Source organism: Scyliorhinus canicula, chromosome 20, assembly GCF_902713615.1.
Source record: "Scyliorhinus canicula chromosome 20, sScyCan1.1, whole genome shotgun sequence".
Taxonomy (NCBI): domain Eukaryota; kingdom Metazoa; phylum Chordata; class Chondrichthyes; order Carcharhiniformes; family Scyliorhinidae; genus Scyliorhinus; species Scyliorhinus canicula.
In genome coordinates this window covers 95,940,943-95,954,647 of record NC_052165.1, presented here as the reverse complement: position 1 = coordinate 95,954,647, position 13,705 = coordinate 95,940,943, and the positions used below count along the sequence as shown (strand labels likewise).

The following is a 13,705-nucleotide window of genomic DNA, read 5'->3' as shown; positions in this document are numbered from 1 at the left end:
GTGGAATTCTCTGCCACAGAAGGCATGAAGATCAAATCACTGAATGTACTAACAAAGGAAATAGGTACATTTTAAGACCCTAAAACCATCAGGGTATGGGGAGACAGGAGGAGATGCCATTGAGTTAGAGAATCAGCCATGATCATATTGAATGCCAGAGCAGGCTCTGAAAGATAATGGCCAACTCCTGCTCATATTTACTATGTATCTATGTACCTGTTGCTTGCAGTAACTTTTAAACTTTTCCAGCTTTTCCATCTTTAGTTTGTCAATCACCGCCTGGAACATCTGACGGTAAGCGTTGCAGAAGGTCTCAAGCTCATTCTTCAATAGCCCGTCCAACTCATTGATGTCTGTTGTATTCTCCTCACTCCCTCTCAGATGTTTCTGAAAATCATCCATCAGGTCTTTGACTTTCCCCTCCAGGCGGATCTGCATTGAGTGCGGACTGGTCTTCAGTCTTTCCAGATAATCCTGTGTTTCTCCGCCCTGACAGAAAACAAACACAACTATTAGATACAGAGTAAAGCTCCCTCTACACTGTCCCCATCAAACACTCCCAGGACAGATACATCACAGGGTTAGATACAGAGTAAAGCTCCCTCTACACTGTCCCCATCAAACACTCCCAGGACAGGTACAGCATGGGGATAGATACAGAGTAAAGCTCCCTCTACACTGTCCCCATCAAACACTCCCAGGACAGGTACAGCACGGGGTTAGATACAGAGTAAAGCTCCCACTACACTGTCCCCATCAAACATTCCCAGGATATGTACAGCACGGGGTTAGATTCAGAGTAAAGCACCCTCTACACTGTCCACATCAAACACTCCCAGGACAGGTACAGCACGGGGTTAGATACAGAGAAAAGCTCCCTCTACACAGCCCCATCAAACACTCCCAGGACAGGTACAGCACCGGGTTAGATACAGAGTAAAGCTCCCTCTACACTGTCCCCATTAACCACTCCCAGGACAGGTACAGCACTGGGTTAGATACAGAGTAAAGCTCCCTCCACACTGTCCCCATCAAACACTCCCAGGACAGGTACAGCACGGGGTTAGATACAGAGTAAAGCTCCCTCTACACTGTCCCCATCAAACACTCCCAGGACAGGTACAGACGGGGTTAGATACAGAGTAAAGCTCCCTCCACACTGTCCACATTAATCACTCCCATGACAGGTACAGCACAGGGTTAGATACAGAGTAAAGCTCCCTCTGCACTGTCCCCATCAATCACTCCCAGGACAGGTACAGCACGGGGTTAGATACAGAGTAAAGCTCCCTCTACACTGTCCCCTCAATCACTCCCAGGACAGGAACAGCACGGTGTTAGATACAGAGTAAAGCTCCCTCTACACTGTCCCCATCAAACACTCCCAGGACAGGGTACAGCACGGGGTTAGATACAGAGAAAAGCTCACTCTACATTGGCCCCATCACACACTCCCAGGACAAGTACAGCACGGGGTTAGATACAGAGTAAAGCTCCCTCTACACTGTCCCCATCAAACACTCCCAGGACAGGTACAGCACGGGGTTAGATACAGAGAAAAGCTCCCTCTGCACAGTCCCCTTCAAACACTCACAGGATGTGGTAAACCACTGTTACAACTTTATTTGGTGATGTAGGGTAGGTCCTGTACTGCATGTTTGCCCTTCGCCCCTGCCTGCTGGCTCCACCCAGTATAAATATGCGTGTCGTCCATTCAGTAGCCATTTTGCCAGCTGCTATGGGATGCAACACATCTTAGAGCGATAAAGCCTCAGTTGTATCGAACTCTCGTCTTTGTTCAATTGATCGTGCATCAATTTATTGCTCTAAGATTTTCAAAAAGATGGAGCCCCGTATCAAACCAGATCACCTGCAGCTGGATCTGCAATCAAGCGATGCCAAAAAGGACTTTAATCACTGGCTAGCTTGCTCCGAGGCCTATATCAACTCAGCGACCACCCCTCCGACGGAGGCTCAGAAGATACAGATCCTGTACTCAACGTTGAGCTCCAACGTGTTTCCGCTGATCCAGGATGCCCCGAACTATGCTTCTCAAAGAAAACTACGCGCAGAAGACGGACACGCTCTTCGCCAGGCACGTACTCGCCAGTCACTTCTGCCTCTACGTCCTCCCTAACCTCTGCGCTGCCCTACTAGTAGGCCTGAACTTCCAGTGCAATATCCAGAGCCTAACCCTCAAATCCGGCCGTCCCCTACCACACCGCACTGTGTGCAGCCTCGCGACCCGAAAGATCGACCCACCTTCCCTCTTCGCCAATCTAACTCCGGATTGCAAACCCGTCGCCACCAGGAGCAGACGGTACAGCGCTCAGGACAAGACCATCATCAGGTCGGAGGTCCAGCGGCTACTGCGGGAAGGCATCATCGAGCCCACCAACAGCCCCTGGAGAGCCCAAGTGGTAGTCGTTAAAACTGGGGAGAAACACAGAATTGTGGTGGACTACAGCCAGACCATCAATCGGTGCACGCAGCTCGACGCGTACCCCCTCCCACACATATCTGAGATGGTCAATCAGATTGCACAGGACCGGGTTTTCTCAATGGTAGACCTCAAATCTGCCTACCACCAGCTTCTCATTCGTAAATCGGACCGTCCATACATTGCCTTGGAGGCGGACGGTCCTCTCTATCACTTCCTCGGGACCCCTTTGGCGTCACTAATGGGGTCTCGGTCCTCCAAAGGGAGATGGACCGAATGGTCGACCGGTACGGTTTGTGGGACACCTTCCTGTACCTAGATAAAGTCACCATCTGCAGCCATGACCAGCAGGACCACGATGCCAACAGTGCCAAATTTCTCCACACCGCCACTCTCCTAAACCTCCCCTACAACAAGGAGAAGTGCATGTTTAGCACGACCCACTTAGCCATACTTGGCTATGTGGCCCAGAACGGAGTTCTGGGGCCCAATCCCGACCGCATGCGCCCCCTCATGGAGCTTTCCCTCCCCCACTGCCCCAAGGCCCTCAAAACACTGTTGGGGTTCTTCTCATACCCAGTGGGTCCCAAACTATGCGGACAAGGCCCGCCCACTCATGCAGGCCACCCATTTTCCCCTGACGGCCGAGGTTCAACAGGCCTTCGCCCGTATCAGAGCCGATATCGCCAAGGCCGGGATGCATGCAGTAGACGAGACACTCCCCTTTCAAGTAGAGAGCGACGCATCGGACGTCGCCCTAGCCGCCACCCTCAATCAGGCAGGCAGACCCGTGGTATTCTGCTCTCGCACACTGCATGCCTCCGAAATACGGCACTTATCCGTCGGAAAAGAGGCCCAAGCTATTGTTGAAGCCGTGTGGCATTGATGGCATTACCTGGCCGGAAGAAGATTCACCCTCGTCACTGACCAACAGTCGGTAGCCTTCATGTTTAACAACACACAGCAGGGCAAGATCAAAAACGATAAAATCTTGAGGTGGAGGATCGAGCTCTCCACCTATAATTACGAGATTTTGTATCGCCCCGGCAAGCTCAACGATCCCCAGACGCCCAACCCGAGGTACATGTGCCAGCGCACAAGTAGACCGACCCTGAGCCTTGCACGACAGCCTTTGTCACCCGGGAGTCACAAGGTTGTACCATTTTGTCAAGGCTCGCAATCTGCCCTACTCCGTAGAGGAAGTAAGGACAATCACCAGAGACTGCCAGGTCTGTGCGGAGTGCAAGCTGCACTTCTACCGGCCGGACCGTGCGCGCCTGATGAAGGCCTCCCGCCCCTTTGGATGCCTCAGTGTGGATTTCAAAGGGCCCCTTCCCTCCACCGACTGAAACACGTATATTCTCAGTGTGGTCGATGAGTACTCCAGGTTCCCCTTCGCCATCCCATGCCCCAATATGACGTCTGCCACAGTCATCAAAGCCCTCAATACCCCTTTCGGTTTCCCCGCCTATATCCACAGTGACAGGGGATCCTCATTCATGAGCGATGAGCTGCGTCAGTTCCTGCTCAGCAGGGGTATCGCCTCCAGCAGGACGACCAGCTACAACCCCCGGGGAAACGGGCAGGTAGAGAGGGAGAACGGGACGGTATGGAGAACTGGCTCGCTGGCAGCAGGTCCTCCCTGATGTACTCCACTCCATTCGGTCACTGCTGTGCACCGCCACTAACAACACACAACATGAACGTCTCGTTGCCTTCCCCAGGAAGTCCACATCCGGGGTGTTGCTGCCGACTTGGCTCATAGCTCGAGGACCTGTCCTGCTCCGGAGGCACGTCCGACTCCACAATGGGGCTGGTTTAGCTCACAAGGATAAATCGCTGGCTTTTAAAGCAGACCAAGCAGGCCAGCAGCACGGTTCGATTCCCGTACCAGCCTCCCCGAACAGGCGCCACAATGTGGCGACTAGGGGCTTTTCACAGTAACTTCATTGAAGCCTACTCGTGACAATAAGCGATTTTCATTTTCATTTTCACAAGGAGGACCCATTGGTGGGGAGGGTGCAATTGCTCCATGCGAACCCCCAGTATGCCTACGTGGCGTACCCTGACGGCCGCCAGGATACTGTCTCCCTCAGGGATCTGGCACCAGCTGGTTCCACACACACACACCTCCGGCCCGGCGCCACCCTCCCCTCCCCCGGTGCTCCCAGCATTAACCCCACTAGGACCATCCCTCCTTCCCCTGCCCATCGCCCGAGGATGAAGAGGATTTCGGCACACTCCCAGAGTCACCGAACATCAGGCCAGCATCGACATCGCCGCCACTGCTACGTCGCTCCCAGCGGAACATCAAGGCACCGGACCGGTTAAACATCTAACTGGTCCACCGGACTTCAAAAGACATTTTTATTTTCTGCTCAAATACTGTAAATATAAATTCATTGCTGTATATAGTTCTCCACCACTCCCGCCGGACTCAATTTTAACAGGGGGTGAATGTGAAACCACTGTCACACCTTTATTCGATGATGTAAGGTAGGGCCTGTACTACAGGTTCGCCGGTAGCCCCTGCCTGCTGGCTCCGCCCAGTAGGAGGAGTATAAATATGCGTGTCCTCCATTCAGCAGCCATTTCGCCAGCTGTTGTGGGGGGCCACACACCTTAGAGCAATAAAGCCTCAGTTGTATGCAATTCTAGTCTGATGCACAATCAATGGACACAAAACGTAGATGAGATCCAAACGATAGGCTTTAATGCACAAGATGTGTGCCCAGCAGCAGACGTACAGAAGAAAGGCCGACTGCCGGGGAGCACGGGTTCTTATATCCCGCCTCGTAGGCGGAGCTACCTAGCTCTCAGCCAATCGGCTGAGAGGCACATGACTTACCCGGGCCAATGGGCAGCGAGTCCTCTGCACCAATAGCAGCTCACTTCCAGGTACCGTAATACCCCCAGTCATACTACCACATTTATCCCTTGTTGAAAAAGAACCGGGGGGGGGGGGATGGTACGGGAATCGCGGACATGAGAGGGGAGGGCGTGTCCCGCGAGTATGTGAGAGACTGGTAGTATGACTAGAGATGTTTAGGTCATACCGTTACATTGATGGCTGCCCACTGGCCCGCAATTATGTGCAAAATACAACAACTATGCACAGTGTATAAAATTGGGGAGGGGGGGGGGGGGGGGGGGGGAAATGTAGAACAGGCAAGGAAAACAAGAGTTGATCCGCAGGTAGAAGTCCACCAGTAGGTCACATCGATTCAATCAGTCGATTGAGCGCCTTTGATATCCTGCTTGACCTGCGCTGCTGTGCCGGCGACGTCGGAGCGGTGGTCGTCCGTGACTCCGGGAGCGATGATCCTGTTCCTGCATCCGTACTCCTGATCGGAGCTAGCGGGGGCCAGGCCGGGGCAGGGGCGTCCTGTCCGCTGGGCCATGGGGGTGTCGGTGGAGCCGGGGGCGGGATGCTGGAGGGTGTGGCCGAGATTCGGCGGGTGCCAGGTCCCGAAGGGAGACCGTGTCCTGTCGGCCGTCGGGATACTCCACATACGCGTATTGCGGGTTTGCGTGGAGTAACTGGACTCTTTCGACCAACGGGTCCGACTTGTGCACCCGCACATGCTTCCGGAGCAGAATGGGCCCGGGGGTAGCCAGCCAGGTCGGGAGCGAGGTCCCTGAGGAAGACTTCCTGGGAAAAACAAGAAGGCGTTCGTGAGGCGTTTGGTTAGTGGAGGTACAGAGGAGTGACCGGATTGAGTGGAGGGCGTCTGGGAGGATCTCTTTCCAGTGGGTGACTGGGAGATTTCTGGACCGTTGGGCCAGTAGGACGGTCTTCCAGACCGTCCCGTTCTCCCTCTCGACCTGCCCGTTTCCCCGGGGATTATAGCTGGTCGTCCTGCTGGAGGCTGAGCAGGAATTGACACAGCTCATCGCTCATAAAGGAGGACCCCCGGACTTCCGGTTGCGGCTATGCGGAGCTAAGCCGCACGTTCGGCAGCTCCCGCCAGGAACGGACTTTTGGGCTCTATTTAGGGCCCCCAGTGGTACTTATTCGACGATTCCCGACGTGGGGAGGAGTCAGCAGCAGTTCCTCATCGGTATATGGCTTGGACCAGGAGTGGGGCAACCAAGATAGCGGTGGCAACGCCTCTGGAAAAGCGGGGGAAGAAGCACAAGATGGCGGCCGGCTGAGGCCTAGAGGCATGGAGGCAGTGGGCGCAGGGGCAGCAGGACACTCTCCAACGCTGTTTTCGGGAGCTCAAAGTGGAGCTGCTAGAGCCGCTGAAGGCTTCCATTGACAAGCTGCTGGAGACTCAGACAGCCCAGGGGGAAGTGCCGGCCCTAGGGTTGCTGGCGCCCCGGGCAAGCTGAACTTCGGCGCCCTTACAAGTATAATTTTTTTAAATTTTCACAAGGAGAAAAACTGAAAATGTAGAATAAAGAGTTTATTACAATATTACAAAATCGAGGCATTCAAATCTGCACAGAATCTGAACAAACTGAGAAGCATACTATATTCCGTAAGTTCACGATGATAAAAACTGTAGCTGTAACGAATTTCCTCCTAATAAAAAGTATGAACAAATGAACAGATAGAACATAGAACATAGAACAGTACAGCACAGAACAGGCCCTTCGGCCCTCGATGTTGTGCCGAGCAATGATCACCCCACTCAAACCCACGCATCCACCCCATACCCGTAACCCAACAACCCCCCCCCCAATCTTACTTTTTAGGACACTACGTGCAATTTAGCATGGCCAATCCACCTAACCCGCACATCTTTGGACTGTGGGAGGAAACCGGAGAACCGGGAGGAAACCCACGCACACACGGGAAGGACGTGCAGACTCCGCACAGACAGTGACGCTGGAAAACATTTATTATCCTACCTAAAACTTTTTTTTCTAGCCTTTAGATCTGCAAATCTTTTCATGGCACTTTCTATATCTATCTTCTTTACAAGATCATTTTCTATTGACAAAATTGCCAAAGAATTTAATCTGTCTTGAGTCATGGACGACCTTAAGTATGTCTTTGTAAGCTTCAGTTTACTAAAGCTTCTCTCTCCGGTGGCCACAGTAATAGGTATTGTAAGCATTATTCTTAATGCAACCCACAGATTTGGCATGACAGCCTGTAACTTATTAATGTTTATGAACCTAACGGCTTCTATTGGAAGCTTTACATCTTCAGGAAATAATTCTTTTGCAATATCCAGTTCAGTCAAGAGATCACATCCATTAATATCACTATTTTCTTGGTACTTTAACTTATCCTCCAAACCTTGACATGCTACTTTGAGTTTACTTTTATCTGGCAGATCTTTTAGGTTATTTAAAAATCCACATGTGTTATTGAAACTTTGTAACTGTTCAAATCTCTCTGATAAAGAATTAATAGCTCTGTCGAGTATTACATTGAACACATGATTATGAAATCTTTTTTCTGGGTCATCTGCATTTGGAACCTCGTCAATGCACTCATATTCAAACAGCTTCCTTTTTCTGCTTATTCTTTTACTTCTGAGAATGGGCTCTACATCTAATTCTGTAGCTAATTCTTTTGCTGACTCTAGTGCTTTTTCATATCCATTTGCACGATAATCAATTAAGTAATCAGTGACATTATTCATTAATGAAACTGCGGTAGACATTTCCACAGAGGTGTTCTGCATAGTTTTACTGACAACATTTACTCTGCCTAAGACATCATACCAGACATTCAGCATCACTAGAAAACTGTAATCTTCTATTTGTGTTAAAAGAGTCTCTGCTTCATGTCGCATTGCAGGATCAGAAGCAGGCATTTCTGAAAGTTCATAAAGAGCTTCTCGGATTCCTATAATTTCATATTTAATGGCTTTGACACATTCTAATCTGCACTCCCATCTAGTCTCGCATAAAGGTTTTGCAGTGAGGCATTTAACATGTTTTTTCAGTGCATGCCATCGGCAAGGAGAGGCAGAAAACAAAATATATATGCGCTGGACAGTACCAAAAAATGAAGTGGATTCCCGGCAACTTGTTGCCCTGTCACCAACCACTAAGTTTAGGCTATGACATCCACATGGCATATAAAACGCCTGTGGATTTTCTTTCATGATCCGTGCCTGAACCCCTTTATTCTTTCCTTTCATATTTGAACCATTATCATAGCCCTGACCTCTGCAGTTATGTAATTCTAGCTCGCTCGCTCTCAGAAAATCAAGTATACTTTCATATAATCCTTTGCCTGTAGTATCTATAACTGGTTTATAGTTAACAAAATGTTCCTTTATTGAAATGTCTTCTACATCTAAAAATCGTATTGTAAATGAAAGCTGCTCCACATGACTTATATCTGGCGTACAGTCTAAGATAAGACTAAAATATTTGGCTTCTTTAGCTCGGTTTAATATATTTTCCTGAACAGCATTTCCCAACAAATTGATTATTTCATTCTGAACATTTTTTCCGCAATAGTGAATGTGAGTTTCTTTAGACACAACCCGACGTAAATGTTCACTCATTGTCAGATCATATTTTCCAAGTAACTCGACAAGACCTAAAAAATTCCCATTGTGCGGTGTAAATAATGTGTCTGAAGTTCCTCTGACAGCCAAATTATGTTCAGCTAAATACAGAGTGATGCTCATTAAACGTTCCAAAACTTTACACCAATGCTCTCGTTCTTTTCCCACTCGTGACTGCATCCCCTTATCAATAGATTTATTAGTCTGCAATCGCAGTGATGTTTCAAACCACTTCTTAAGACATTCCAGATGATGTACTGCATTTTCATGTGACTGCAAATATTCATGAGCATGCTTCCAGTCATTAATTCCAGATTTTCCTAACAATGACTTATTTGAGAAGCCAAAAATTTTGCAACAAAAGCAATAAATGTTATTGGTGCTCTCTGAATAAATAAGCCACCTTCTAAGAAAATTCTCACCGTTGTTTATTTTCCTATACATCATTGTCACAGAGAAACTACGTTTATTTGCATCTTTTGGAAAATTGTACTGTTTATTAATAGGATGCGGCCCATTCATAATGATGTGATCACTTTCAGCCATTGATAATTCATCTGGCCAGTGTGCTGGATCATTGTAGTTGATATTTCTTTTGGGGGAGTTTTCAAATTTACTTTCAACATTCTCAGTATTACCTGCTGTGACATTATTGCCTAAGTCGTCAACAGCATTACAATTGTGATCTTGATGTTTTAATTCATGCATGCAATTGTTCTTTCCTTCAGAAAGTACAGTATCTTCAGTTGGTTTGACTTCACAATCATTAGATGACAAATCTGGAAAGATAGATGTAGCTGAAGAAGTTGAGCCTGCATTGTCCCCACTGTTAGACTTAGGACTGAAAAAACTTGATAGCTTTGGGTGTTTCCTGGCTGCTTCTTCTTGTTGAAGACGTCTTTTTCTGTTTTGGAGGCATTTGCTATCTAGGAAAATAATAAAACAAATCTAAAATGGAATATAATATATATGTACAGTATATACATATATATATATATATATATATATATTGTTGGTGAGTGTAAGATACTGGTCTTTTTGTTCCAGTCTGATGAGGAACTGTTCAGAATAAATCTGTTTACCACCAGTGTGGGTTTTCTTCATATAATGCTCTTCACGTTATTGTGATTTGTCCGTGTGTCAATGTCATTGCGTCAACATCAGGGGCAGCACGGTAGCATTGTGGATAGCACAATCGCTTCATAGCTCCAGGGTCCCAGGTTCGATTCCGGCTTGGGTCACTGTCTGTGCGGAGTCTGCACATCCTCCCCGTGTGTGCGTGGGTTTCCTCCGGGTGCTCCGGTTTCCTCCCACAGTCCAAAGATGTGCGGGTTAGGTGGATTGGCCATGCTAAATTGCCCTTAGTTTCCAAAATTGCCCTTAGTGTTGGGTGGGGTTACTGGGTAATGGGGATAGGGTGGAGGTGTTGACCTTGGATAGGCGGTAGGGTGCTCTTTCCAAGAGCCGGTGCAGACTCGATGGGCCGAATGGCCTCCTTCTGCACTGTAAATTCGATGTAAGTCTATGTAAATCAGATTCAGATAATATAAAATATAGTCAGGGTCAGTCAGTTGCTTAAATGTATTGTAACTGATGAATTTTGAAAACCTAGTGTGTCTGGGCGAACTCTGAATCACGCAATAAGCACGACGCTTAGGTTTCAAAATTCAGCCTTGCAAATAAACTTAACAGATAAGGTTAACTCGGCAAGGAGTACCCAGAAACTCCCTCCAAATGCTATTTACGGCGGCAAAATCTGCCTCGTGTGTGTGTTTTTTTAAACAACACTTCGAGAGAGCACCAGAAGTATAATGAAATTTCGGGAAGCTAATTAGACCCAGTTAATCGACAATACCTGACTCTCGCTGACATAAGGTGCGCATTCCAATTTCCACCAAGAGGGCTAAATAGGCATAGCAGCTCAGAAACTGCAGCGCTCCGAGGAGGAAAAATTCCGAGCCAGTCTCAGAGTCTGAGGCATTATTCTCCTAAAGTTTGCTTTCAGCCCACTTGTGGCTGTTCAGCTTATTGTAGCCCAAACTAAGATTGTGAGGGTTTAACTCACAGTTTGTTTAGTCTCTCTCTCGCTGACTCTCTCTCTCTCTCATTCCTTCGTCTGGTTCCTTTTCTCTCCTTCAAACAAGTTAGTTTTTTTTTTGTCTCGTGATGGGATTGGCGCCCCCGAGCACATGGCGCCCCGGGCGACTGCCCGAGTTGCCGGTACCTTAAGCCGGCCCTGCTCAGTACTGACCCTCTGACAGTGCTGCACTCCCTCAGTACTGACCCTCTGACAGTGCGGCACTCCCTCAGTACTGACCCTCAGACAGTGCGGGGCTCCCTCAGTACTGATCCTCTGACAGTGCGGGGCTCCCTCAGTACTGACCCTCTGACAGTGCAGCACTCCCTCAGTACTGACCCTCTGACAGTGCGGGGCTCCCTCAGTACTGATCCTCTGACAGTGCGGGGCTCCCTCAGTACTGACCCTCTGACAGTGCTGCACTCCCTCAGTACTGACCCTCTGACAGTGCGGGGCTCCCTCAGTACTGACCCTCTGACAGTGCTGCACTCCCTCAGTACTGACCCTCTGACAGTGCGGCACTCCCTCAGTACTGACCCTCAGACAGTGCGGGGCTCCCTCAGTACTGATCCTCTGACAGTGCGGGGCTCCCTCAGTACTGACCCTCTGACAGTGCAGCACTCCCTCAGTACTGACCCTCTGACAGTGCGGGGCTCCCTCAGTACTGATCCTCTGACAGTGCGGGGCTCCCTCAGTACTGACCCTCTGACAGTGCTGCACTCCCTCAGTACTGACCCTCTGACAGTGCGGGGCTCCCTCAGTACTGACCCTCTGACAGTGCTGCACTCCCTCAGTACTGACCCTCTGACAGTGCGGGGCTCCCTCAGTACTGACCCTCTGACAGTGCTGCACTCCCTCAGTACTGACCCTCTGACAGTGCGGCACTCCCTCAGTACTGACCCTCTGACAGTGCGGCACTCCCTCAGTACTGACCCTCTGACAGTGTGGCACTCCCTCAGTACTGACCCTCTGACAGTGCAGCATTCCCTCAGTACTGACCCTCTGACAGTGCAGCACTCCCTCAGTACTGACCCTCTGACAGTGCAGAACTCCCTCAGTACTGACCCGCTGACAGTGCGGCGCTCTCTCAGTACTGACCCTCTGACAGTGCAGCACTCCCTCAGTACTGACCCTCTGACAGTGCAGCACTCCCTCAGTACTGACCCTCTGACAGTGCGGCACTCCCTCAGTACTGACCCTCTGACAGTGCGGCACTCCCTCAGTACTGACCCTCTGACAGTGCAGCACTCCCTCAGTACTGACCCTCTGACAGTGCGGCACTCCCTCAGTACTGACCCTCTGACAATGCGGCACTCCCTCAGTACTGACCCTCTGACAGTGCAGCACTCCCTCAGTACTGACCCTCTGACAGTGCTGCACTCCCTCAGTACTGACCCTCTGACAGTGCAGCACTCCCTCAGTACTGACCCTCTGACAGTGCGGCACTCCCTCAGTACTGACCCTCTGACAGTGCGGCACTCCCTCAGTACTGACCCCCTGACAGTGCAGCACTCCCTCAGTACTGACCCTCTGACAGTGCGGCACTCCCTCAGTACTGACCCTCTGACAGTAAGGCAGTCCCTCAGTACTGACCCTCTGACAGTGCGGCACTCCCTCAGTACTGACCCTCTGACAGTGCGGCAGTCCCTCAGTACTGACCCTCTGTCAGTGCAGCGCTCCCTCAGTACTGACCCTCTATCAGTGCAGCGCTCCCTAAGAACTCACACTCTGTCAGTGCAGCACTCCCTCAGTACTGACCTTCAGATATTGCAGCACTCCCTCAGTACTGACACTCTGTCAGTGCTGCACTCCCTCAGTACTGACCCTCTTACAGTGCGGCACTCCCTCAGTACGGACCCGCTGACAGTGCGGCGCTCCCTCAGCACTGACACTCTGACAGTGCAGCACTCCCGCAGTACTGACCCTCTGACAGTGCGGCAGTCCCTCAGTACTGACCGTCTGACAGTTCGGCACTCCCTCAGTAATGACCCTCTGACAGTGCGGCGCTCCCTCAGTACTGACCCTCTGACAGTGCAGCGCTCCCACAGTACTGACCAACTGACAGTGCGGCTCTCCCTCAGTACAGACCCTCTGACAGTGCGGCACTCACTCAGTACTGACCCTCTGAAGTGCGGCGTTCTCTCAGTACTGACCGTCTGACAGTGCGGCACTCCCTCAGTACTGACCCTCTGACAGTGCGGCGCTCCCTCAGTACTGAACCTCTGACAGTGCGGCGCTCCCTCAGTACTGAACCTCTGACAGTGCGGCGCTCCCTCAGTACTGACCCTCAGACATTGCAGCACTCCCTCAGCACTGACCCTCAGACATTGCAGCACTCCCTCAGCACTGACCCTCTGACTGTGCGGCGCTCCCTCAGTACTGAACCTCTGACAGTGCGGCGATCCGTCAGTACTGACCCTCTGACAGTGCGGCACTCCCTCAGTACTGCCACTCTGACAGTGCGGCGCTCCCTCAGTACTGACCCTCTGACAGTGCAGCACTCCCTCAGTACGGACCCGCTGACAGTGCGGCGCTCCCTCAGCACTGACACTCTGACAGTGAGGCGCTTCCTCAGCACTGACCCTCTGACAGTGCGGCACTCACTCAGTACTGACCCTCTGACAGTGCGGCGCTCCCACAGTACTGAACCTCTGACAATGCGGCACTCCCTCAGTACTGACCCTCTGACAGTGTAGCGCTCCCACAGTA

The 13,705-nt window shown here is 50.6% G+C and overlaps 1 protein-coding gene across 1 annotated transcript in view; it reads right to left on the bottom strand.

The window, feature by feature from the left end:
• The window catches only part of LOC119954817 (sporulation-specific protein 15-like), a 522,687-nt gene that overhangs the window by 32,580 nt on the left and 476,402 nt on the right, over nucleotides 1–13,705 (bottom strand). Inside the window, exon 18 of the mRNA XM_038780358.1 lies at nucleotides 217–489. Coding sequence (XP_038636286.1) covers nucleotides 217–489 — 273 coding nt within the window. The remainder of the gene's footprint in view (nucleotides 1–216; nucleotides 490–13,705) is intronic.